Source organism: Epinephelus fuscoguttatus, linkage group LG5 (assembly GCF_011397635.1).
Source record: "Epinephelus fuscoguttatus linkage group LG5, E.fuscoguttatus.final_Chr_v1".
NCBI lineage: Eukaryota > Metazoa > Chordata > Actinopteri > Perciformes > Serranidae > Epinephelus > Epinephelus fuscoguttatus.
Window position 1 is genome coordinate 20,271,465 of NC_064756.1, and position 27,905 is coordinate 20,299,369.

The following is a 27,905-nucleotide window of genomic DNA, read 5'->3' on the forward strand; positions in this document are numbered from 1 at the left end:
GAGAAAACCACGTGTGATCAGCACCATGTACAGCACTGTCCTTCCTCGGTAGACTTGTTTTTGTAAGCTTGTACCCTTCGCATGTAGCCAGCTAGCCTGCGTTAGCCGGAGAAGCAGATTTTTGTATTTCTACTACAGACGAACATATTTAAAACACCGCTGCTGGGGTATTTCTGCTGCCACACTGACTGCCGACCATGGTGAGCAAGACAGATGACATCCCGGCGTCAGTGCCTAACTGTAATCCGGTTGATCTTGCGGATGAAGCCGGGGATGGAGCCCAGGACGGCAAAGAATCCAGCAAGACACGTCTGAAGGATTCCTGCGGTTGTGGTGAGACTCTGCAGCAGCTTGATGCATATCTGCTGTTTTAACACCTAACACACACTACACACACACTGATAACACATATCATAATGCACACATTGACACATACATCTTCATATAGCCAGCATCCATGTGAATTACCTGCTGTCAGTGTCGTTTATTTAATATTTTGTTGCATGTGTCTCTGCATACCATCCACCAAAGCTAATGACATTTACCTCCATGCTTTGTTTTGTGACTTTAAAGTCCTCAGACCCAAGGTGGTGGTCTGTGGGGTGCACCCCCTTCTCCTCCCAACCATCTCCTTGGTAGCCTCTCCAAGTTTAGAGGGTCCACCTTGCACCTAGCAGCATCCGCTAATTAGCTTGCTACTGTTCATGTGTGCTAAGTAGCAAGCTAGCAGTCTCCACTGGATCTGATCCATTTCTACATCCATGGGTCATATCTATAAGTATGTGCTCCAGCTTTACACCCACATTGCAGGCACACCAGACTAACCCCCCAAAAAGTTAGCTGGTATGCTAACACTAGCCTCCGCATAAATGAGTATGCGGCTAGTTAGCTAACTGGCTAGCCAGCGAGATAGCTAGCTAGCTAGCAAGCTGCCGCTCTTGTCGCAAACGGTGCGTCGCTTCAGTCCCAAGCACGAGCATAAGGAGCAGAAAATTGGTGTTTTCTGGTAAAACACAAACCGGCTGTGTAGCACATGATTTGTTCACGTATCACATTGCACCAGCTCGTGTTGTGCTAACTCGTATTGACGCACATGTTCGGTAACAGCATGTCAGTGGAAGGTCACCTTCAGTGGAGCTGCACACACTCCACATGAACACAGGGGGGTTCGTACACATGGTGTGACTTTATCTAACGGATATGATGTCCGATAAGCTGTGTGAAAGATACGTTGGGTGTTTTTTTTGTTACTATTATGCAATTTAAGAGATGACAGTTGGATGAATAGCCGGCGGGGGTTGGTAAACACTGTACGCGGCCCCCCTTCCTCCCCGCCGGGGAGGATTAGATCGAGTGTCCCTCCTCGACCGGGAAGCGGAAGCTGGTTGTCGTAGAAAAAGTCATGATGGTGCATGCACAGTGAGAGGGAAGGTTACGCTAATTATACATGAGCAGCCGTGAAAGCAGGTGAGTATACGGAAAGATAAAAGTAACAGTGGCGGCTCGCAGCCGAGCAGCAGCAGACTGGTGTCGGTAGAGGCAGATTACACAGGGAGGCGGACTGTCAGCCGGTGAAGTTAACGTTACACAACTTCTAGAGTCAGTCCTGCAGTGTCTGTGTGTGTGTGTGTCAGTGACATGTGGGACCTTGAATTGTCTCTGCCTGTCAGTTCATAAGAAAAGTGTCTCACTGCTGTATCTGTGAAGGGATGAGCGTGTGCTGCTTTGTGGATAAACTGCTGAGCTGGTTGCTGTTGAATTCTGCTGGTTATGTGGCTGGATGATGTATGTGCACGAGCCCACATGGAGCAGTGGATGCTCCATTTGAGCTCTTTAACAAATAGTCCATTAATTGATCAGCCAATGGACAGAACAATGGTTAGGATCAAGTTCATTATTGAAGCGAAATGTCACATATTCTCCAGTTCCAGCTTCTCAGTTGTGGTGATACGGTGCTTTTCTGTGACTTATGTGATAACAAAAGTAATGTTTCATCATGATAGGTTGGTTGGTTAAAACAAGCAAGCTAATCTTGCACTTTAGGAGGTTGTCATGAGCGTTTGATGGACATTTTGCAGCATTGCAGGATCCTGGTGTCGCTCAGACAAACGTGCAACCAATGGATCAATCCTGCTTCCATCAACTCAGAAACATTTCAAAATAAGACCATTTCATTCCACTAAAAAATCTGGAATCCATGCCTTCATAGCTACTCAGGTAAACTACTGTAACTCCTTGCTCTCTGGCCTTACTTAAAAAAAAAAAAAAAAATCCGTCTTCAGCTCATCCAAAATTCTGCAACCAGGATTTTGACTCTAGCTAGGAAACATGACCACATTTCACCGATCCTTGCCTCCTTACCCTGGCTACCTGTTGCCTTTAGAATAGATTTTAAAACATTATTGATTGCTTACAAAGCCCTGAGAGGCCTTGATCCAAGTTATCTCATCTGTTGTTGCCCTACGTCCTTTCTCTCATCCTGAGATCCTCAGATGGGTCACTCCTTGTTGTACCTGGGTCCAGATTAATTCAGAAAGGTGATAGAGCCTTTGCAGACAGAGCTCCTAGACTTTGGAATAACCTGCCTGAGGACATCAGGGCTGCAAACAGTGTCTCGACTTTTAAATCTCTTTTAAAAACCTGCTTTTTTTAGAATTGCATTTCAGGGATTTTACTTAATTTTAATGACATTTTAATTGTCTTACCCTGTTTTACTATGTGCCCAGTGTTTGGCTGTTAGTTCATTTCGTTCTTTCTGTGTTTAAAGTTTATCATTCTTATTTTATGGCCCAAATGATGAACAAATTAACCCAGAATTAGTGATGAAAATGGTCACATTTGCTGCATCCTACTTGCAACCTCCCTCAACTGCCACATATGAGAGACAGGGATAGGACTGATAGTCTAAACATGTCTGATACCAAAGTTACCACTGGGCTGTCAGTGCAGAGTTGTATCAGGACATACAAGCAGCACATGGCAGAGCAGACAGATTGAGGCAAGGGTCACTGTTAGGTGTTTTAAGGGGCTTAATGCTCCAGTTGGGTGAAGAGTGACCTGGATAATCTCTGGAGTCATTGACATCCTGGCACTACACCTCTTCTGGCTCTGTCTTCCTCACCAGTCCACAGTCAAAGCTTTTGTATTCCGTTTCTGTCATCTTCATGCAGCTTCATGTCACAAGGCGCATGTGGGAATGTTAATATTATCATTCATTCAGTGATTCATGTTTATAATGCCAAACAGTCCTTGTATTCAGTATTTGCAGCAGTGAAATCCCATTGCATGACTCAGATTCTGTCCGTCCACCAGGAGGTTTCCTCCGTGTGGTGCAGCAAACATGATTACAGACAGACCGTGTGTGTGTTGTTGTTGTTTTCAGGGTTGTCTGGCTGCTAAATGTTGCCATGGCAGCAGCCAGGGTCCCCATGTCAAGGCCTCAGAGTGGATAGATAGCTGGCTGCTGGATTTATTATTTTGTTGTTCTCAAGAGAAGCAGAGAGAGCTGCATTTCTAAGCATTACATCACCTGAAAGAAGCTGATGTGAATGATCACTATGAGTTGGCAGTTTGACTCAGAGAAGTGTAGTCAGAAGGCAGATGGGTCAGTTACAGTGTAAACCTTTGCTTGCTGTAGAGTTTCATTGTGTCTGGTTTTTACCTCACTTCTGTCTTTATCTGATCGGTGTTCTTGTTTCAGTGGTTCTTTACCTTCATCTTGAGCACTCCTGTCTGGTTACCTTGTGATGGTTTATGTATCTTCCCACGATAAAAAATGCCAACCAGAAATATCACATTTTGGGCACTCCTGCGTCTCCTACTAGATTAAATTGCTGTGTCGCTCAAGCCTCAACCACCACCATATTATATCTCACCACCGTATCTCATTTCAACAGGAAATGCATTAAGGAAAAATCTCTATGCTTGTCTTCTTCCTTCCCTTTAAAACAATAGCAGGCATGAGATTTGTCCTGTTTACTTTTGATCGTCACCATTCCCCTCTCCCCGCTTCCCACTGAACCTTCTTCCATTAAAGCAAAAGGGTCAGTTTTGCAACACATGGGCTGCAGCTGGATTGCCTCATCAATCACAGTCTGAAATCTGGCACTTTGTACCTTTGCCTGTCTAATGTGGCGAATGCTACAAGCTAAAACGTTTAAACTGTTGTATATGATATTGCTCATTAAACACCACCTCCATGCTTTGTCCTTTATAACTGAACCACAATTTGTTGGAATAAGTTCAGGGTTAAACCACAAAGACGGTGTTAAAAGGTCACTGAAGTATGGTAACTGTAAGGTCCAATGTGTAGGATTCAGGAGGGTTTTGACATAAATGGAATATAATATCATAAGTATGTTTTCTTTAGTACAGTGGTTCCCAACTGGTCCAGCCATGGGGTCCAGATTTCTCCTTAGTCAGTAGTTCAAGGTCCACACAGTTTAATACATTTAGTGTTGACTTGTGTTTGGCCAGGTCGTCGAGCTAGTTTGCTGTCTCTCTCAAGTAGCTGTCTGTTAGTTATTTACTCTACAGCAGGAAATGGCACTTCAAAATAAAAGCTCTGAGATGGAAATCCAGTGTTCTTTAACAAACAAGACAGCTTTTCAGGTCGCTTGAGGTCCAATCAGAATTGAACCATGTCGCACGTTTGGACTGACCCACTGCTTATAGTGTATAATCACTGGGGGAAAAAGGATAGTCGTGTTTTTGTTACCTTAAAAACAAACCATTTATATCTACTTAGGGAATTGGTCCTCGTCTACGGAGATCGCCATGATGCACCGCCATTTTTTTACATTAGCCCAGAACGGACAAACGAAACACTTGCTCTAGATGGGGACATTTGTGCTTTAGCATTAGCCACCACAGTTAGCAGCCCCTCCATGATGAGCTGAACCGTTTTTATTGGTTTTAATCACCTTGCCCGTTTGTTTTGGAGAAGAAGAGACCCTTGCGGATAATTCGGCTCCTGGTAAAAACCTTGTAAACACTGAACAGTGAAGGAATCTAGAGCAGGAGTTCATGCCTGGCACATGGTAAAAGTTTCAGCTGGTTGCACTCTCCAATCCTCACCACTAGAGGCTGCTAAATCCTACACACTGTTGCTTTAAATTGGCTATAATCAACATTTAAATAGTATAATTCTATGAAATGACAAAGTGAGAGGGGTGACTCAGCTCATTTTCTTGCTGTCTGGTCCACAACTTTACTGTTTTGGTTCACTTTCACTGCTCTCATTGCATCGTTTTCCAGGGATTTAGCTCCTAAAACCCACTGTGCGCTACTTTCTCAGCACTGAACAGCAGGCGGACACAGTTAGAGACTAGCTGGTGAACATAGTGGAGCATTTAGCAGCTGAAGAAACAGACTAGAGTTCTCTTAGGTTTGCAGGTCTAAGAACGAGAATAACTGAAGCTGTTAACATGACCTCAGCTCAGATCTGATACTGTACTGATACTGAAAACAAATACAGCTTCACTGAAGCACTTGACACCGAGCCCTCATTCTCTAATGGTTCTAACACTGTGAACTTGTGTGTGTGTGTTCTGAAGCTGTTGTGTTTGTTATTCAGAGCGTGGCTGGTCGCCTTTCTCTCCTGTGCTTCCTCCCCCGCTCCTCCACCATTTCGTTGCATTCGGGGGTCGTGGTCCAGTTATGAGGCTCCACCCCTCCCTCTGGCCCCCTTCTCTTCAGTAACCCTGACGCTGTTTACCCTTGACAGTGACCAAGGACACACTGGCTGGCAGCAGTTGTGTCCCAGCGAGACATCCACACACTCAGCCCTGCCTTTTTTGAATCAATGCTCCCGGGAGGCTCATTCTTATTCATGTCATTTTCTTCTCACCTTAACTGTTACTCACTCTGGAAAATATAATGCATGCAAACCTCGTATAATGAGATCATTCATGAGCTCAGATTTTTTTTATGTCATTCTTGTTATATAAAGATAATGAGTAACTGTCATGTAAGAGATTGAATGTTCACAAAAGAGTAACGGCAGCTGCTGAATGGTTTCTTAGCTGCCTGCAGGTATTATATTTGCTACAATCAGCCAGGCAAGTGACCAGTAATTCCCTCCTGTGAATGCTGAAATCTTTTGTATTCAATCTCTCAAGGCTCTCTGGCTAAATTCCCTCTGGTGATGCAACAGTGTTGGTTCCAGTAGGTTGCTGTAGATCAGCAGAAATGAAACACTGCTTAGTTTCATGTTTTTGATATGAGATCTGTGTGTTTTAGTTTCAACTTTTTAGGAGAGTTTGTACTTGTTCTGTGATGCCACAAGGTCCAGATCCTATTGCCTGTATTCTGCAAGGTTGAATGACATATAGGAACACCACGGCCCTAACATGCTGTACCTAAGCTTTGTCGGCTCTGTTCATTCATTCATAAATATTTTATGAGGTTATCGGTTAGGTCATCCAGCCTCTCGGTCTGTGTGCTTTGTTTGTGACATGGCTGCCAGGTAGCGTCTCTGTAGAAATGTCTGATGGTGTGTTGTCAGGACGGCTTGCTTTGCTCGACTGACCATCTTAAGTTGGTGCTCCCTGTTGATCAGATTATTTAACGGCAGCTGTCGATTCCTAGAGAGTGGAGCTGTTCTGATACTCATTAAAGAATGTAGATTGCTGCTTGTATTGTTTCAGACTTACGTAAAGGTGGTTTAAATGCCCTAAATGTCAGATTTAAAGGAATACTTCACCCATATACTGAGAACTTGTATATTACGTGTTATGTTGAATCCATGAAGGAAACTTTTTTTGTTTTATGCTTCATGATGAATTAAAATTCTTGATGGATTGGAGTAAAGGGATCCGTGTTTATCAAGAGCAAAGCTATTTCAAAACATCCATTCACAAACTGTCTCACACAACTTGTGCAGCATAATCCAAGTCTCATTTATCCAGTTGTATGCTGGGTACTTCCCAAACACAAGCATGTTCCCTAAAAGCTTACTATTTAAAACACTTCTGCAAAAACAGTCTCGCACACGGATGAGTAACCTCCTGGGCAAGTGGCCGCAGTTGAACTCTGCTCATTGAAATGCATGAGCAGAGTTCAAACACACATGCTAGCCCAGGCACGCTACTCGTAGGCGTCGAAGTGTTTTAAATAGTAAGGTTTTAGTAAAAATACATGTGTTTGGGAAGTACGAAGCATACGACTGGACAAATTAGACTCCTGCATGTGTTGCTAGGGAGTTTGTAAACCAAATGTTAGATGTGGACCCCTATGACTTCAATTCATCAAGCATTTTCTCCGTTTTTTGGATTCCTCCTTCCCTGGAGGCATGCGAGAAAAACAAAGCCTTCTTCACAAATTCAACAGAGCACAGGGCGGGTAGCTGATAAACAAACTGTCATCTCGTGGGTGGACTGCTCCTTTAACTCCATCGCTAGGTGGAAGCTTCACTGATGAGCCTGTGTGTCTCTTCCTTTGCAGGGCACAGTGCAGATACAGCCATGGTGAACGGTGACGGGGCTCACGAGCACACAGAGGAGGCCAAGTCAAAGCAGGATGGGAACGGTGAGGCGGATGGAGGAGAGGAGTCTAACGAACAGGAAGTGATAGTGATCCAGGACACAGGCTTCACTGTTAAGATCCAGGCACCTGGAACAGAGCCATTTGACCTACAGGTAAGGATTAGCTCTTCACAGGCAGCCGTTCATTAGCCCAGGTGTACAGAGCACTGCTTACAAAAATGAACTCTGTTATTCATTTCAAGGAGGCTGCTGGTCAGTCGAATAAATGCATGTTCTTCTTGTTACCTGAACTGGATATTTTCCCAATTTACCTGCAGTGTGTCATGACAGAGAAGGAAATAATGACTGCCATATTAACTTAACAGTTGTAATATCCTTCCTCATAATATAAAACTCATAGGTCTAAGACTTAAACTTACATACCTGGATCATATGAGATGGAACCTGTACTGGTTGTTGGTCTGAACACTGGGTTGTGCTGCGTTATCATTAAGAATATGCAAGCAAACCACCTTCAAACTAGAAAATAAAGACAATTTGTCTGAAACAAAACAGGTTATACATCTGAAGCTACAAATCAGTCTGAAGCTGGACTTGTCTCTACCTCCCTCCCTTTCCTCCGTCAGGTCTCTCCCCAAGAAATGGTACAGGAGATCCATCAGGTGTTGATGGACCGCGAGGACACCTGCCACCGCACCTGCTTCTCACTGCAGCTGGACGGAAATGTGCTGGACAACTTTGCAGAGCTCAAGTCCATCGAGGGCCTGCAGGAGGGCTCGCTGCTCAAAGTGGTGGAAGGTCAGAGTCATATATTTTTTCTCTTCATACTTGGGTTTGTCTGCTCGTGGTGGTGCAAAAAGGAAAATGAAAGCTTCCTTCACGGCTTATAAAAAGGTCAAGCTGTGATCACATTACTAATGCTGCTTTAGCAAAGTATGTAGAGCAATTTTACCCGTTTAAGAGACAGTAATCACAGTCACTGTCTTCACTGGGAAAACAAAGAATGTGATAAATGTGGAGAGTGACAAAGTACATTTAGTGACGTTCTCTCCTGTCCTGTTGAGATCAATGATCCCTTACGAGGGAGACCTGGCCAAGACAGCAGCATAAAAAAAAGTTACAGCCAAACAACCACACAATAAAAAAAACATAAAAGATATTCAGTAACATGCAGAAATATTAGAACACCTCCACAGACTGACAAGACCCAACCGATTCATTCAACCTTGAGAGCTTTAAAATCAGGCAGAGAGACCCGTTCACTTTGTTTTAACTCTTTTTGAAGGTTATTCCAAGTGAGAGGATCAGAGCACATGAAAGCTTTCTTTCCCAGCTCAGTCCGTGCACTAGGAACAGCGGCAAAACCAAGTCTTGAGATCTCAGACTGAAGCTACAGTTAGATCTCTGTTCAGTACAAATGCCAGAGGGCGTTTACCCAGCATGGCTTTATAAATGAACAAACACCAGTGACTGAGCCTACGAACGGTCAAAGATGGCCAACCAGCCCTGGAATCAAGCCTACAATGATGAGTGAGGGCTTCACAGTTTGTAACAAATCTCAGTGCACTATGATATGCAGGATCTAACATGTGCAAACAACGTGCAGATGTATTCATGTATAGCTGATCACTGTAATCCAGCAGCAACCAGTCTTTTCTGGTCTCAAAGGAGAAAGTGGACCTGTTTCTGGAATAAAACCCAAACTTCAGCCTCAGCTTTTTCAGAAGATTATCAGCCTGAGGTTTAAATGAAAGGGAGTCATCAAGCTAAATACCGAGATATTTATAACAAGTGACAACCTCTAACTTGTTTCCCCGTGCAGTGAGAACATCAGGAGAGTTGACAGGCCTCTTTCTAACATTTGAGAAATGCATAACCTGAGTTTTATCAGCATTTAAAACCAGCTTTAGTCGTGAAAACTGAATCAAGATAATGTTAAAGACAGCCTGCAATTTGGCTACAGCCTCTTTGAATTCCACATTTTCCATCTGCAACATCAAAACAGTAAGTATCTACTCATGGAGGAGAAGCTCGTGCTCGAGACAGTGTTGAGATATGAAAATGAGTGGTTGCGCTTTAACGTTGGCTAGCTCAGTGGTGCTAGGTGAGCTAGCAGTAAATGCAGGCTTCCCTCTACGCAGTGATTTGGTTAGCAGGTGTAGGTCGATAGAAAGAAAATAGTTCCTACATGAAACTGCTCATGACAAGGTCTGTGGGTTATCTTGAATAACCGGGTCATGGTCATTCTGGTAAGAGATATTACTGCTGAGTTTTTCAAATGTATTTCTTGGCGAGAAGGCAGACATCTCTACAGCCGATATCTCCAACACTCAGCAACTCACCAAAATAATCTAGACTGATAAATAGCTCTACAGGTAAGAGGAATAATATGTGTTTTGGATTTTGGGTTGAACTGTCCCTTTTAACTAAAAGATTCAAGTACTTCTTCCATTACTGTGTAGTAATTTAAAAACATTAAACATAAATTAAAAACACTCTGGATTCGATGTTTTACCCTTCATCTTCAGCGTGATACAATATCTTTCTTGTTGAGATCGATGTGTAGCTGCTGGCACAAGACTCAACACAATTGAGTTGTCGTTCATTTGAAGTGTCCATTAGGCTGATCTGTTACACGTCAAACCACTCACTGCCTGCTATTTATAACCTCTCCATTTCTCCTGTCTCTCTTCTCTCCAGAGCCCTACACAGTGCGCGAGGCCCGCATCCACGTGCGTCACATCAGAGACCTACTGAAAAGTCTGGACCCCTCAGACGCCTACAACGGGGTGGACTGCAACTCCCTGTCCTTCCTCAGCATCTTCACTGATGGAGACCTCGGAGGTATGACACCATATGAGACATTAAGGGTAGATGAACAGCCTGTGTCCTGCACAGCCATCTGGTACAGTGTTAATGTACAGTGTCACGCATGAATGTAGTAACAAGGGGTGTAACGACTCATTGATTTGGATTAATGCATAGATTTAATGATCCAATACCAGCAATACCAAGTGAAAACATTGATCCATCCCATCGTCTTTAGGATACGCCTTGATTTATTTACTCTCCCCTTGGAAATAAATCAGCAGTGTGGAAATATTTTGGATTTCAGAGAAAAGACAGGTCAACAGACAAAGCACACGCTGTACGTAAACAATGCTGTTACAAGATAAAATACTTATAAGACAAGATGAACCTAGCACCTAGCTGGTTATCTCACATCTCTAACTTCTCGCAATGGTGACATCAGCTGCTGCTAGACGAAGAAAATGTCCATGCAGGCAATTTAACCGTGCTCTTCTGTCAGAAGTTGCATTGAGTAACTACTGGATGAATTACTGAGTAAGAAAAGTTTACCAAATACATGTAATTTAAGCTATTAGTAGAGGAAAAGTCTGCTAGCCGCTAGGCTAATTAATGCATTGTAAAGGTGCCTGAGCTAATAGTGGGTTACTAGCACAAAACAGTTGTTTAGTCTATGAAACTTGACAGTTATTACTGAGCTAAATTTAATAAATTTGTGAAACTCATGTTTTTATGTGTCTTCATTGAGTCTGTTTAAAGGAAACGTTACTGCAATTAACTGGCTACAGTTATTTACAATTATTTATTTGTTTTCTTCTTTTATGGTTAAAAGCAAAAAAGAAAGGGGTGGCAGCTTCTTTTGTAACTGATTGTGTTAAATGGGCACATGATATCATCTCATCAGTCGCAGGCTGCTGAATTGAATCGAAATCGTATCGTGACAGACATTGTGATATCTGCATATATCATATTGTTCAAAGTATTGATACAATATTGTATCGTGATGAAACTAGTGATTAAGACCCCTAATAGCATCGTGGACTGCAGACATTCAGTGCGCTTGTTTTTATGTGACTTCAGATAGTGGTAAGCGGAAGAAAAAGGGCACCGAGCTGGAGCAGATCGACTGCACCCCCCCAGAGCACATCCTGCCCGGCAGCAAAGATCGCCCCCTGGTGCCCCTCCAGCCACAGAACAAGGACTGGAAGGTGAGTATCAGCGCTTTTCGGGCACTACGTGTTGTCCGATTTGGAGAAATCATATTTTTGTGAAAATAGAAAGTGATTACACAAACAATACCCTAAGTGTCAGTAATGGAATAAGAGACTGATTTTTTTTAAATGTATTTCCTTTGACCAATGATTTTAACACCTCCAACAGCCTATGCAGTGCCTGAAGGTCCTGACCATGAGTGGCTGGAACCCTCCACCAGGAAACAGGAAGATGCACGGTGACCTCATGTACCTGTACATCGTGACTGTGGAGGAGCGTCATGTCAGCGTCACCGCCTCTACACGCGGCTTCTACCTCAACCAGTCAGTCACCTTTTCAGCTCATTTCAACTCTGTATCTCATTACAGCTCCCTGTTTTCACTGCAGTGGACTCTCCACCTTTAAGCCCCCATAATCACTTCATACGTAGTATATACACAAAGCATTTGGCAGTCACTTGGCATTAACAGTTCCAGGATCCTAATTTTGGATTAGTTTTAGATGCCAACAAGGACTTATCGGTCACACAATTGGATTACATTCAAAAGTAGATGTGGGAGAGATACCATGGCGTGGAGCAGGGTTATCCCTCTGTTTCTAACAACTTGATATCAGCTATTACAAGCTCCTGTCATGTTTATTGTTCTGTAGTTTGGGAGACCTACATTGCTACAGGGAAACTACTTCCTGTTCAGGCTTGTTTAGTTGTTAAAATTTTGTTTCCAGTTAGTAGACTTGTTACAAAAAAATCATAATAATAATATTAATGTGTTTATTTCAGATCTACTACCTATACCTTCAACCCTAAGCCAGCCAATCCCAGCTTCCTGAGCCATTCTCTGGTGGAGCTGCTGAGCCAGATCAGCCCTGCCTTCAAGAAGAACTTCACTGCCCTGCAAAAGAAAAGGTAACAACTTCCCTCTCAGCTTCCCTTCATTGTTTTCTCCTGTCAGTGGTCAACTTCCCTTCATACTGAATGACTGTATTGTATTGGGGCAATTCAGAGCGACAGAGTTGATGCTCATCCTCTGTGGCAGGATGAAAATGTACCTGTAATACCTCAGCAGCAATGGAAGAAGTATTCAGATCTTTCACTGAAGTAAAAGTACTTAATATCAAACTGTGAACATCCATTAAAAGTAAAAATCCATTACTTAAGTAAAAGTATTCTCAGCAAATGTACTTAAAGTAGAAAAAGTAAGGGTCTTGACACACCACACCAGCAGTTAGGTGTTGCTCAATTTCAGGCTGTTGGTGAGTGTCTGTAGTTTTTGCAGTGGGTCACACACCGTTTGCCCTTGTTGGCCCTTGTTGGCTTTTTCTCGGCTGATTCAGCATTTTAAATTGGCATTGCAGCCGGTGGAGCCAATTGGTGAGTGAAATCACTCTGATTGGCAGTTCAGCTCAGTGCACAAGAGGAGAAACAAAAGTGAGGAAAGTAAACAAAACACTTGAGTCAAGAAGGCATGAGATCAAAACAATCTTGTTATATGAGATAAGATTCTTTTTTTGTTGCCATCGAGCTCTGAAGTAGAAATGATTCGTAATTGTTTGTGTTATTGTTTGCTGGCACATGGTAAATATCCTTTGTTCTTTCAGCACCAGGCAGTGTTGTTAATGTTCTAAGTGGCTAACTAGCATCTTGAATCCATCCTGTTGGTTTCCCTTTCTGAATGACGAATACAGAATATTGCCGCCTGCTGCTATGGAGTTATTTCCTCTCACACAGGCGCAAAATGTACTAGTGGGCTGTTGCATGTAGACTTTGTGGTGTGTTCAGATGCAAGTGGTTATCTGAGACACAGGCGTCGTGAGGCGGTGCAACAGTCAGTGCAGTAAAATAGTCCCACATTGTTTTATATAAAGCATGATGTTTTTAGAGTAATGCTACTGCTGCATCAGTGTATCATGCATTTTACTGCTGTAGATGTTTAAGGTTGTACTTATTTCAAATAATACTGCTCACAGGAAGTGTATGAAAAACTTGTCTGAAAAATAACTAAAGTTGTCAGATAAATGCAGTGGAGTAGAAAGTACAATCTGTGTCTGAGATGTGGCGCAGTTCAAGTATGAAGTTGCATAAAATGTAAATGCAGTTAAGTGCAAGTACCTCAAATGTATACTTTAGTACATTACCTGAGTAAATGTACTTAGTTACACACCATTACTATAGCGCAGTGTCTCTCTGCTCAGATCTGTCCTCTGTGCTGTACAAAAGCTTCTCTTCTTCACTCTTGTGCGTTTGTCCTGCGATCACTCTAAAGTTCATTCATTAACTTTATTTAACCAGGTGAGAATACATTTTTTTATTGTTGAGACCTGGACAGGAGGTCAAAGTCTCAAAGCACAATAAAAAAAATTAAACTAAACAAGACAAAATAAATATAAGAAATGAGGTCAGGACTCAGTGGTTCTAGTCTTTCATTTGGTTATAATGTTGGTGATGTGTATGAAAGAAGACCACCCATATGATGCTGTTTTTTAACTGTGTAATGTGTTGTTGCTGCAGGGTCCAGAGACACCCGTTTGAGAGGATAGCCACGCCCTTCCAGGTGTACAGCTGGACAGCTCCGCAGGTAGACCACGCCATGGATTGTGTGCGAGCTGAGGATGCCTACACCTCCCGCTTGGGTTATGAGGAGCACATACCTGGACAGGTGGGCACAGCTGACCACTGCAGCACATCAGGCAGACAAGTAATGTAAAGTTTTTACAGTGTTAATAGTTTGTGTACTGATTTTATCTTCAGACCAGAGATTGGAATGAGGAGCTGCAGACCACCAGAGAGCTGCCGCGGAAGAACCTGCCTGAGCGCCTGCTGAGGGAGAGGGCAATATTCAAGGTACCGCCTTCACACATTTAACAGCAGAGACCAGATGATGCTGAGTCACACAAACTGCTGACTCACTCTGTTAATGGTCAATGTGTCAGTGTGTAACTTTTTAATGTGTAACAGCTTCTTCTTTTAACCCACTAATGCCTCCTTTTTTTCCTCCTCCAGGTTCACAGTGACTTTGCAGCAGCTGCCACTCGAGGCGCCATGGCAGTCATCGATGGCAACGTAATGGCCATCAACCCCGGCGAGGAAACGCGCATGCAGATGTTCATCTGGAACAACATCTTCTTCAGCCTGGGCTTCGATGTACGGGACCACTATCGCGAGCTGGGTGGAGATGCCGCCGCCCACGCTGCGCCCACCAATGATTTGAATGGAGTGCGGGCTTATGGGGCAGTGGACGTGGAGGGTCTATACACTCTGGGGACAGTAGTGGTGGACTACAGGGGATACCGTGTCACAGCCCAGTCCATCATCCCTGGTATCCTGGAGCGCGAGCAGGAGCAGAGCGTCATCTATGGCTCCATTGACTTTGGGAAGACGGTTGTGTCTCACAGCAAATACCTGGAGCTGCTGGAGAAGACCAGCAGGCCACTCAAGGTCAGTAACACGGCGATCGTATCTGCTTACCTGACTGTATGTGTATTCACAGTGCATATTTTTAGTGTTAAATGATAAGTCTGCTGTTATTCTGTTTTTTTTGTCAATACATCCAATGAAAAGACCGACACCAATAATGAATCAAAACTAATAAATATTTCCTGTGAAGCCAATCCCTCACACAGCATACTCCTCTGTGTCCTCCATTGATATCCAAAAAACACATCAATGAATCACACCATTACATCATTACATTTTAATACGGGGCGACATGAACAAGGGCGCTCTAGTTTATCCTAAGTCAGTCCCATATACACATCGTGCTGCAGTAAATACTTGCCTGAGCATGGAAGTATGCTTAAAAAGTAAGTGGTATGGACTTGAATTTGTGTAGCGCCTTTCCAACCCCTCAAAGCGCATTAACACTACATGCTACATTCACCCATACACACATTCATACACTGATGGCTGAAGCTCCCATACAAGGTACCACCTGCTCATTATTTAAACATTCAAACACTCACACACTGAGCAATTTTGGGTTCTTTATGTTGCCCATGGGTACTTTGACATGCGGACTGGAAGAGTTGAGGATTAAACCACTGACCTTTTGATCTACCTCCTGAGCCGCAGATGCCCCTAGAGGTACTTTGTAGTAGTGCAGGGGGCACATTTTCTTTAAATGTTAATTAAAACATATCAGTCATGCATTATTTCTAAAATAATTATACTGTAATGAGTTCAACAAGTAGTGTAAAATGTTCAATAAACCACATTTTATGTTCAGTAGTAGTAGGAGGAGGATTCTCACTGGCCTGACTGGAAATACTTAAGAGTTGTTATTTTAAAAAGCAGTGTTAATACATCCTTTGTCAATGCAGATCATCATTTAGTCAGTGAAAGAAAGAAAACCCACAAAAATAAAAGGGTAAATAAAACCAATACACAAATAGAAATAATAAAAACATATAAATAAAAAGACGTACACCCACGTATAAAAAAGGAAGGTTGCAAAAAAAGAATCTCAGTATTCCTATTTTCAATGCAATCATTAACTGCTGCAACTAACACAATCACAGGAAGCCAGCTTTGATAAAGAATAAGAAACGAAAATCAAGAAAATGGATTTGTTGTTGAAATGTAGCAGCAATCCACTTTTACTTTTTAATACTTTGATTCTCCAACAAGTAAATTTTTCTGTTCACTGGGTGTAAATTTTAGGTCCAGAGACACAGCGTGCTGAACGAGAAAAACGAGACAGTAGAGCTGTGCTCTTCTGTCGAGTGTAAGGGCATAATCGGAAATGACGGCCGACACTACATACTAGACCTTCTTCGTACCTTCCCTCCTGACCTCAACTTCCTGCCTGTGGATGGAGAGGAGCTTCCTCCAGAGAGTCAGCGCCAAGGCTTCCCCCGCCAGCACCGCCACCGCCTGGCTTGTCTACGCCAAGAGCTCATAGAGGCCTTTGTTGAGCACAGGTAGGTGTCTGCGCTGGTGTGCGTCATCACATTTCCACCATTAGAAGAGTTTTTAAATGTGTTAAATGTTCCGTGTCTCCGCAGATATCTTCTCTTCATGAAGATGGCAGCATTACAGCTCATGCAACAGAAAGCAAACAAGGACGCTAAGACTGACACACCCGCCATCACAGAAACAGCGGAAACACCCACAGAAAGCAACACCGACACGACACAGACACAGACACAGACACAGACCACTGCATCAGATAGTTCCAGTGCAACAGAGGTCTCCACGGACAGTACAAGCCAGACAGACACCTCTGCTGCCTCACAGGCAGCAACTGACGCTGAAGAAAACTCCATGAAGCCCGCCACAAACGGGCCTCTCGAACCAGCAGCCACTCAGAACGGGGAATGCAAGAGCCCACTGGAGGGTAAGGAGCTTGAGGAAAGTATTCCAGGATTAGCTCAGGCCAAAGAGCTGGCGGAGACCTTAGTTGCCGAAGATGGATCTTGTATTGGTACGTCCAAAAATACCCCAAAACGTGAGGCCAGGACGTCACAGGGAGAGCTACTCTGGTGGATGATTGCATAGACAAAGTAGTGTTTGTCAGAGAAGTGATATTAAACCAATTACTGTTTTCTGTTGTTGTTAGTTGTAGAGAATGTGTGTGTCCTTAGCAGTAGAGTAGTAGAGTATCACATAGAGCATTATAATACAAGCACTGGGCTTTAGTGGCTTCTTTCCACCAGGCTAGCTGTCCCTGCTCAGTCCTCAGCCTGCAGTGGGGACGAGTGTCGGCCCCCAGTCAACCCATCTCTTAATGTCCCCGTCTGTGATGCGTCTGCTGTGGGATATGACCCAATAAACTGAATAATCAGCTGCTGTGTTCATTAACTCAAATGTGTTGGGGAACGATGAAATAATCTCATGTTCAACAATTTGTGTGCTGCTCAGTTGATCTTAAATCTAATCTGTTGTGTGTGTTCGTCGACTGCTTTGAATCGGTGGTGGGTACTCGGCAAAGGCCATGTCTACAATGAGCTTATTAAATCATTATTTTATGCTTACAACATCAATGATAGTATCCATATTGTGTGATCAGCTGTCTTGACATTTCAAAAGCCAAGACATCTGTTCAGTACTGCGGATGAAAAGTAGCCTCTGGGCCAACTCTGGCACATTAAATGTCTATTAATGTGCACTGTCCCTGATAATTAAACCAATTAATGAGATAAGTGATCACACAGAGAGTTGGAAGTGACATCAAATTGGTGTCTTTATATCATTGAACCAAAGCAAACAACTGCGTCTGAGCATCATGTCTCTCTCTTAGTTTTCCGGTGGCTGAATGTGGACATGGTTTCTCTCTACTGACATGTTGCCATGATGTGTCTGTCGCCGTTACTTTTAACAGTTTTCCACCTTTTCCTTGTATTTGGTCCTAATCACAAACAGATCCCAAAAGCCGCGAGGTCGTCCTCAACGCCTGCAAGGCAGTCGGCTCCATCAGCAACACGTCGTTTGACATTCGCTTCAACCCTGATATCTTCTCTCCAGGTAAGCACAGCAGCGATGATTAAAGGGAATCTTTTATGCTCATTTACAGGTTCATACTTTTATTTTGGCTTTCTATTAGAACATGTTAACATTTTTCTCAAGGCTGAGTTGTGGCTGGTTTGAGGCTCATGTAACCACTGTTCATACTGTGGAGAGTTTAATCAGTAAACTGTAACTGTTTTATTTACTTAGATGAATTTAATTAAATTGAATTCACTGCCGGCAGCTTCTAAGGTGGAACGTTAACTTGTAATGTTACTCAATGTACGAGCCGACGATGTGAATCAATCAACACACCTTAAATTTCACTGTGACAACTTTGACCATTACATTTGTTACTATATGTCATACTCTTTCGGTAATGAGGGGATCTTCAAGTGTTTATATATATTAATTTCGACCAAGACATCATATATCCCAATCCTCACTAGGAGAAAATAAAATGTTGCAAAGCGTTGTTCCTGTGGACTACGGCAACACTAAACCCCTGAGCTTGCCTTAGAAGGACTAAATGCACAAACCTACTATATGGAGAGAGACTCTCACTGCGGCCTATCCTGTTTTGTTCTGAAACTGTTGGCGTGCAGCCTTGTTCTGTGGACGATAAACAAGGTGCAGACTTCCATCTGTGTCACTGGTGATGAGGAAACACAGGGAGTGGACCTAGCAGACCTAGGGTCTAGATACCATGTCTGAAGGGTTACTTTTGGTTCCAAAGGTACCATACCGAACGTGTTTGGTGGAAACGGGGCTTTTGATTGGTTCCAAGTCTTCAGCATGAGCAGCTGGGGGAATGATTGTAATGCAGAATAGCAGCACTCTTTAACCCCATGGGAATTGAAGCTTTCCAACAAGGCCAAGCACTTGTCGGTAGTCCAATGTTTTCACAGCGAAAAAAAATGATAAAGTTAGACTAAAATTATCTATAACAGAGCTTTCATACAACTTTGCACACACATTACTCTTAGATGGATTACTTGCGAATGCAGGGTCGCACAGAAATGCCACACATATCATATGAAGGTGCAGGACTAGAGCTTTCCGAGGATACCACACACATCATTGTGCTGTCATCCCATCATGCTATAAATACAGATAAATTGTCTAAAAAATAAAAACCTGATGAATTTCTTTACAATCCATTATACAGATCTTGTTATCAGTCACTTCATATAGTGAGGAATATCGTATCTTACCACGTCTTAGGCTTGCGTGTGTTTCTCCCTGTCTATCCACATTTGTAGTCCGGCTTTCAAGATGCAAATATCTCCATATTGTCCAGTTGACACTCCATCAAACTTTATGACAAGACCAGCCACTTGACCTTTGCACACCCAGACAACTGTAGCCTAATTATGCATGCTGACAGGGCCGTAGTCACCATATACACTGAGGGGGACATGCAACAACAAACTTTGTTTACTGCAAATAAAGTGGCAAATATTATCTTGGAGGACATCATTGCACTTGGTTGACTATTTTTCTATTATCTTAGATGTAAATATTGCATGTTTCTTTCAGATAAAACACATTTTTGACTTGTGAATGAGTCAGTGGAATTTCTTGCAATAATGAAAAAATGCTGGCAGTCATGTCCGCCTGGCACAAACCACATGTTTTGGACAGTTGTGAAGTGACAGAATGTCCCACCATCATGGTTCTTATATTGCCAGATTCCAGAGAGTTAGGGTTAACAAGACGTATCACCAATCAAAGCTTCTAAACCAAAATCTTGACAACCAGATATTTTCCAGCAGGAATGTGACTAAATCTGGGAGAAACTAACATTTGCAACCAAGTTTACATGTTTCCCTGACATTATTATGTAGCAGCGTAGACTCTGTAAGGTAAACACTAGTGTTGTGCCTGAAGCAGATGACCATGTAAAGAAATATGTCACTAAATGACGTCAGCTTGTCTCAAAAGCAGAAAAACATTGGAAACAGAGAATTCATAACAGTCTGAAATGTGTGATTCATGCTGACAGACACTACTACATATGTTTACCTCATTATTTGAATCTTTGGCCACGTTTAGTATGAACATCTGACACTGTAACATTATAGAAGATACAGAAAAGCATAATAGATTCACTTTAATATGTGACCTATGAAAAGCTTGACAGTAGTTGTACAGCATATGGACAGTGAAGGCTTTATCTACAAATGGTTTTACTGATGTTGAAATGAGCTATGCAGCCATATAAAGGAGGTAATGAAGAATCAAATATAATCGTTCTCATTGACATATAAAGCCCCCAGAGGTTGAGAAATACATGGTGAAGATTTTAGGACAGGTTTAGATTATGTACGAAAAAGGCTGAAGTCAAATAGAAATAGTTTTAAGACCAAACAATCTGAGGCAAAAAAAATTAAAGCAGGTGACAGTGTGCAGCTGAATATATTTGTGAAATGATGACTGTTGTGAGGTGTAGAACATTATGAAACAGTGTGTATAAGATTAGAAAATAATGAAACCATTTAGTAGAAGAGCAGCCAAGATAGCTGTGGTTCCATTTTCACTCCCTGCCGTGTCAAATTTGTCAGCATCTAATCTGCTTCTTGCTCGTAGTTATTTTTAGCACATTTGGCTCCAAATGATCGTTTAAGTGTTGAGGGGAGAATGTAAGCACTGAGCATGTTTGCATGTGTTGTTGAACCAGGAGTGCATTTCCCAGACGACAGCGCGGACGATGTCCAGAAGCAGAAACAGCTTCTCAAAGACGCTGCTGCCTTCCTGGTGTCCTGTCAGATCCCATCGCTGGTCAGTGACACAGATCCAGATCCACGTCATGAAGGGTTTGAATGATCTTGTTTTTGTGTCTAATTTTACAGTCATGTATGTGTGTTTTATGATCAGGTTAAAGACTGTTTGGATCACAGTGCTCTGCCCATGGATGGAGCCACACTGACCGAGGCCTTGCGCCAGAGAGGCATCAACATTCGCTATCTGGGCACTGTTCTGGAGTTTGTGGACAAGACCCCCGCCAAAGCCCAGCTGGAGCACTTCTATGTGAGTCTAAAGCCCTGAATACAACCACCACTGTCGAATGCTTTTTGTATTTATGTTTTGTCACTCTAATATTTCCCTTTTTCCATACCTTAGAGAATAGGAATCAGTGAGCTGATCACCAGATGTGCGAAACATATCTTCAAGACATACCTCCAGGTTGGTAACATACATTATCCAGCCTCTCTCAAAAACAAACCCACATTTATTTTCGTGTAACATAGTTTCAAATTTTTCCTCACATGTAGGGTGTGGAGCTGTCTGCCCTCTCCGCTGCTGTAAGCCATTTCCTCAACTGCTTCCTGAGCTCCTTCCCCGATGCTGTCGCCCACCTTCCACCTGACGAGCTGGTGTCTCGCCGTAAAAGCCGCAAACGTCGCAACAGGGTCCCCGGCGGTGGTGACAACACGGCGTGGGCCAGCCTGACACCCAGCGAGCTGTGGAAGAACATCGCTTCAGAGGCCCAGAGCTACTATCATTTCACCATACAGTGGTGAGGACCCCATCTGTTGATGTGAAACCAGGGTGTCTGCAGGCCCTTAACAAGTCTTTAACTTTAAAAAAATGGCCTTAAAATTCACTAAATAGTCTTAAATTTAAATTTGTGAGGTTTTAATTGACCCTGTGTGAAGTCCCGCCCAGGACACAGACTGCCCAATCATAACGTAACATCGGGCCGGCTCAGACCAGGGTCCAACAACACCACAGCTGTGCTTCATCGACTCTAATGCAGTCATTGCAGATTTCCTGCATTGTCAGGCTGGTTTTGTGGATTTAGAGCTAAATGTTGTGCCTGGGGCACGTCGCGTATTAATGATACTCGTTACCTGGAGAGGTTGGAAAAAGATAAACGTTTCTTCCCTGTTCCAAAACCAAAATCAAACCCTGAAAAGTGTAGGGTTAGCTAGCTAGCTACTGAAGATATAGCCTACTGAATGTATACACATGCTGCTTTTGCTTTGTAATGATTATAACAGTGAAACAAAGACCGACCCTGCTGTACAGGAACCAGTGAAAGGAAGCAGGGAGACTTTGCTGATATTCACCCAGCTCCCTGTCATCGCAGATTAATGTTTGACTTTCTCCGGAGAAGAAGCCAAACACCGTTCATCTGCACACACTGTGATGCCACACAGCTGGTTCAATATCAGCAAAGTTTCCCTTTATATTCATTGTCTTGTGTGGCGATCAGCAGTGATGTGGTGGTTCACTTTTACACTGTGATCTGTAGCCTGTAGTTCGGCTTTAGCTTCTAACTATCTTTGTCTTTTTAACCTGTTGTTGCTGCTGAGTCAGTTTGACATCCTGGATATATCCTTCAAACACAGACTGTAGACCCCTCTGTCTGCTTCTCTCTGGAATCACTGTTTAATTTTTCCAAAAACACACTTTGTGTGTTCAAATTAATTGGTGACAAATGAAATGTTTTCTTGTGCAGTGAAAGTGTCGACCACGTGGTGGAGAAATACGGCCTCCAGAAAACCACTCTGCTCAGAGAAATCTCAATCAAAACTGGCATCCAGGTAACACTCATTTAGTCTATAGTGACCCTGATGGTGCTTGACCAAATGGCCTTCGTGAAACATCCTCTCCTTTTTGTTTGCCTTCTAGATTCTGATAAAGGAGTACAACTTCGACAGCCGCCACAAGCCTGCCTTTACAGAGGAGGACATCCTGAATATTTTCCCTGTGGTGAAGCATGTGAACCCCAAAGCCTCAGATGCCTTCCACTTCTTCCAGAGTGGACAGGCCAAAGTGCAGCAAGGTGCAAAGAAAAGATTGAGTCGTACATAACATCTGACAGAATGAGTGGAAAATCTTTTCGACGTCTTTCTTTATCTGACTTCCCTCTCTCTACATTCCCAGGTTTTCTGAAGGAGGGCTGTGAGCTGATCAACGAGGCTCTTAACCTCTTCAACAACGTGTACGGAGCCATGCATGTAGAGATCTGTGCCTGCCTGCGCCTGCTGGCACGCCTTAATTATATCATGGGAGATCACCCTGAGGTGGGCAGCAATATGGTGACAACCCTCACTTTGTGTGTCTCATTGATTATATGTTGCTAAATGTCGCGTGTGTTTACCCACAGGCCCTCAGCAACCAGCAAAAGGCTGTTCTGATGAGTGAACGAGTCCTCGGCATCGAGCACCCCAACACTATTCAAGAATATGTAAGTTATCACACCAGATGAAGGAGATGTTTAGCTCTTGCTAAAGATGATTTATGTCCCTTTTAACCAACACGTTTATTTCCTGTTTGTTTCCAGATGCACTTGGCTCTGTACTGCTTCGCCAACGGCCAGCTGTCCACCGCCCTGAAGCTGCTGTATCGCGCCCGTTACCTCATGTTGTTGGTCTGCGGGGAGGACCACCCAGAGATGGCTCTGCTCGACGTGAGTGCAGTCTTTACTTGACATTTATATAAACTATCTTACGTCTTTGGTGAAACCCAACCTACAATGGGAAGAAGACTGAAATAGAATTAATAAAGACTGTTGTTCTCGGCTGTCCTTCCACAGAGTAACATCGGGCTGGTGCTGCACGGTGTGATGGAGTACGATTTATCACTGAGATTCCTGGAGAACGCCTTGACCATCAACACAAAGTACCATGGACCCCGATCCCTCAAAGTGGCCCTCAGGTGGGGAGAGATTCACTGACCATATGCATATAGTAGGTATAATACTGTCTGACATGATGACTCAAATTATGTGGGCCTTGTTTTTCCAGCCATCATTTAGTCGCAAGGGTTTACGAGAGCAAGGCTGAGTTCCGCTCCGCACTGCAGCACGAGAAGGAGGGTTACACCATTTACAAGAACCAGGTGAGCCCCTCACAACTCTACGCTGCTGTGAGCTGACACTTCTCTTTATCAGTCGCAATGAAATGATATCTGAAATGTTTCTTTTCTCTTCTCAGATGGGCGAGGCACATGAGAAGACCAAGGAGAGCTCAGAGTACCTGAAGTATCTCACCCAACAGGCCGTAGCTCTGCAGAGAACCATGAATGAGATCTACAAGAACGGCTCTAACGCCAGCATCACGCCCCTCAAGGTGACTGCTCGCATTCAGGACGTGCTTTTGGGCTCCCAGCTATTTGAGCTCCACCATTAAACAGTGATGCAATGTCTTTATGTCCTCCTGTTTGCAGTTCACCGCTCCCAGCATGGCGAGTGTCCTGGAACAGCTCAACATCATCAACGGCATCATCTTTATACCACTCAGGTACATAATGCCCTGAACACCTGCAGAGACTTAAAAAAAATACTCCAGTGACCATTTATGTAACAGTAACTCATCCTGTGTTATGTTGAATTTGTGAAGAGACCTGTGTTGTGCTTGCCCTAATGAATACAGAATCCAAAAACTGAGAAATTCTTGATGAATTGAAGTCATAGGGGTCTGTGTTTTAATAATAGCAAGAACGTCTGTTTATAAACTCTCACACAACTTGAGCAGTTTAATCCAAGTCTCATTTATTCAATCGTATATTCAGTACGAAACTGACAGCCTTTTTTAGATGGGGAATTGAACTGCAAATGAAACTTATGTGCTCTCTTCAAAGCCAGATTCCATTGACAAAAACAGCAACTTTAACTCGCTGAAAACAGGAGCTGCTGGTCTAGCACTGCCTCGATCAGTTAGTTAGTTAGTTAGTTAGTGTTATTTGGTGACTTTGGAAAATTTGAACTTACTCTTTAAAACACCAAAGACACACAACAACACAAATAAATTAAATGATTGAGGCAGAGGTAGATCAGCAGCTCCTGTGTTCAGTGAGGTAAAATTACTGTTTTTGTCAGTGGAGTCTGGCTTAGAAGAGAGCATACTCAAGTTTCACTTAAAGTTAGTTTTATGTTGTTAATTTTTTTTTTTTTTTAAGAAAAAAAGCACGTGTTTGGAGTACTGAGCACGTAACTCGATGCATGGGATTTGGATTATACTGCACCAGTTATGTGAGAGTTTATAAACTGATGTATTGGTATAGTTTAACTGCTGTTAAATGTGGTGCCCTATGACTTAAATTCATCAAGAATTTTCTCAGTTTTTGGATTCTTCGGTCAGCAGAGCCATGTGAGATAGACAGTTTTCTTCACAAAATAAATATAACATGGGGTGAGTTATTGATACAGAAATGGTCATTTTGGGCATGAAGTATTCCTTTGATATTTTCTTGACACAACAGGAATTACATAATAAACAAAGACTGGAATTATGCAGCTGTTTTAAATTTGATTTTATTAAATTATTTCAGGAGGATATCCCTGAAAATAGCTTTACAAAAAAATTCAGTTTATTATGATGACTCTGTCTGTCAAATTTAATTTAGAACTTGACTGTGGGTTTTAGTACATTACAAGAGATTGGAGACATGCGTGACAGCAACATCACTGACTGAGGGGATAAATGAAAAATGGTCAAGCCATACCAAACATTTCAAAGGAAGTCAAGTATTGATTTGTTTTCTTGGGGTTGCATTTCAGCCAAAAGGATCTGGAGAACCTGAAGGCAGAGGTGCAGAGGCGGCAGCAGCTGCAGGAGCTTGGAAAGAGTGAGGAGCCCGCTGAGGACAGGCCACTGGAACTAGAGGACAAAATCCCCATTGATTAATGTCTAAATGCCCTCAACACAGCTACTTTCTGCTACGGGGGGCGGGGAGAGGCCGTGACGCAACAGCCATGTCACTGAGCCTGTGGACCCGAGAAGCGAGAGGTCTAAATCAGCATTGAAATAAACAGGGGGAGGGATGGGTCAGGGCAGTCCGGAGAACAAAACTGTATGAACTGTAGGACAAAGGAATACAGAGCGGGACTTTCCTACAAGGTAGGTAGGAAGGGAGGGAGGAGAAAGTACAAACATAGAATCAATGTTACGTGCAATCTGAAAAAATCCCCAGCCCAAGAACCTGGTGGCGTGAAGTCACTCAGGGTGTTAGCTGCTTAGAAATGTGAATGGATATGAAAGAGTGGTTGCAGCTGGGGGGAGGGAGACCAAGGATGACCATGACATTGTATACCAGAGCCTTATCCACTGTATCATACGACCCCAATATTCCTTCTCAGCTCAAACGTCCCACAGCACTGTTAGGACCACATTTCGCCCCGCCATTCCCTAAAGAGCCTCAAAGACCCCCGGGCATGTAGCCACTCCCCGCTACGGTGCTCTAAATGACAAAGCACCCACCCTGTCCTAGAACTCAGGGGTACTTTCTACTGTGCACTAAAACCTGAATACAGTCACCAAAATTAGAGATATCACAAGTGGGGCTCCAGAATGTAAATTCCCTTCGTAGTGGTTTCTTTGAGCCGCTCTGCAGCAGTCACCCATCACTCTCGCACGTCCCCGATGGTTAATTAATTTAATCGTTCTATCATTTGTACTTCCGACATCCCAGGTGGGTGCCTGCTGTGTCCTATGGTTCCTGTTTCTCCAAGCAAGCAAAACAACACAGACACATTAGTGAGCTTTCAACCAGTTTGATTTCTGTTGCTGGATTTTTTTTCCTAGTATATAATGGATTTTGTAAAAGCGCACAGGAGAATTAAGAAGGTATTTTAGGCCTGTTGATCATAAATTAATTTAAGCCATGTCTGTTTTATAGAAAATGTATAGAAGTGGGGAAAAAAAAGATGTATAAATCTCTATCTGACTTAGACAGGTACTTGATTAATGTTTATGGAAAACGCAGATTTGAAACGTCCACGTTTAGGCAGTAAATTTATCTATCTATATACTAGCTGTGTTCAATCTTCTATTTTTACACATTGAAAGAATATGTGCATGTATGTTTGTATGTGTGACAGTGTGTGTCTTTGTGTAGTCCCAACAGAAAATCTTTCGGCCAGGGTTGTCGCCGCTTTTGCTGCTGCATAGTTCGAATAGAGGCTGAGCGCACATTGGCTTTCCAAATGCTTTATTTTTCTACTCATAGTAAACCTGTTGGATGGCTGATGCCTCTTTTCTTAAAACATTCATGGCCACCAATGTTGTTGATCTGTTTCATGTGTGATTTGGTACGGCGCCAAACCTCTTCTCATCATCGGACAGGTGCTCAACATTGGCAGTAGTGACTGATTCATTGTTGATGGGTGGGGTTTTTGTTTTCCATTGTTGGGTCATCTTTTCATATGTAACTGAGATAAAAACCAGCCAGGAGTGTCTGTTCATTGAGCAGTATTTAGTGCACTTTCCCGTGCTGTTTCGGACGTGTGAAACGTCCACAGCACAACCAAAAGTGGGCGAAAGAAGGGCTGCCTCAATGTGATGTACCAAAAAGACTGATAAAGGTTTGCTTGCGCTTGTATACATGCAATGTATCCCTCCCATGGCAATTTGTTACTTAATTGTTGCCGTGTCTAAATGTATGTGATTAAAGCAATAGAGAGATGGTGCTGGAACTGATTGTTTTTCGAAAATTGCAGTTTGTACTTGGCACAAGACATGCAAGATGGACTACTTGCTGTACGGGCTGAATTACCTGGAAATAAGGGAGCGGTATTAAAAAACAAAATACACAAAAGCGAGCTCTTCAGACTGGTGAATCAGTTATTACAGTGATTTTCCTGATTGTGCTCCTAAAACATGATGTCATGACATCAATAGCACAGTGTGGTGTGTATTGTGCCTATTATTTATGCTTCTGAATGGAACCAGGGTGATAATAGAGAATAACTTTACTCCTCCTGATTTGTTTGCTGGGTTTCTTTTATCCTGTATTTTTTTCACTTTTTAATTTGACTTTTTTCAGTTGCTCCCCAAATCATGCTGTAAAAAATAAAACCATCAGTGTCCACAAGGTGGCACACTAACATTTGTCTCGTTCTGAAGGACATACATTGACCTGAATGACAGGAGATGTAGCAGTACAGGTACATATATATATTTACACACGTGCTTCAGTTGACTGTGACAAATTAGGATAAGTGATTTTTA

General features: G+C 42.9%; 1 protein-coding gene across 3 annotated transcripts; it reads left to right on the forward strand.

Annotated features, from left to right (window-relative positions):
• Positions 1–27,781, forward strand: cluha (clustered mitochondria (cluA/CLU1) homolog a). Of its 3 annotated transcripts, none has more exons than XM_049576132.1 (27): positions 1–333; positions 7,444–7,637; positions 8,111–8,282; positions 10,185–10,328; positions 11,373–11,500; positions 11,673–11,827; positions 12,286–12,411; positions 14,014–14,161; positions 14,254–14,346; positions 14,506–14,940; positions 16,162–16,421; positions 16,506–16,924; positions 17,863–17,964; positions 20,627–20,727; positions 20,824–20,976; positions 21,070–21,132; positions 21,222–21,466; positions 22,412–22,496; positions 22,585–22,738; positions 22,840–22,979; positions 23,063–23,143; positions 23,240–23,365; positions 23,492–23,613; positions 23,703–23,796; positions 23,892–24,026; positions 24,124–24,197; positions 25,457–27,781. In XM_049576132.1, exons 1-27 carry the CDS (start codon positions 198–200, stop codon positions 25,581–25,583), a joined length of 4,212 nt encoding a protein of 1,403 aa, XP_049432089.1. In that variant the 5' UTR covers positions 1–197; the 3' UTR covers positions 25,584–27,781. The 3 variants fall into 3 exon arrangements, with proteins under 3 accessions (XP_049432089.1, XP_049432091.1, XP_049432092.1); XM_049576134.1 differs by having other exon boundaries at positions 16,506–16,837; XM_049576135.1 differs by lacking the exon at positions 1–333 and adding an exon at positions 1,363–1,467.
• The last annotated feature ends 124 nt before the right edge of the window (positions 27,782–27,905 follow it).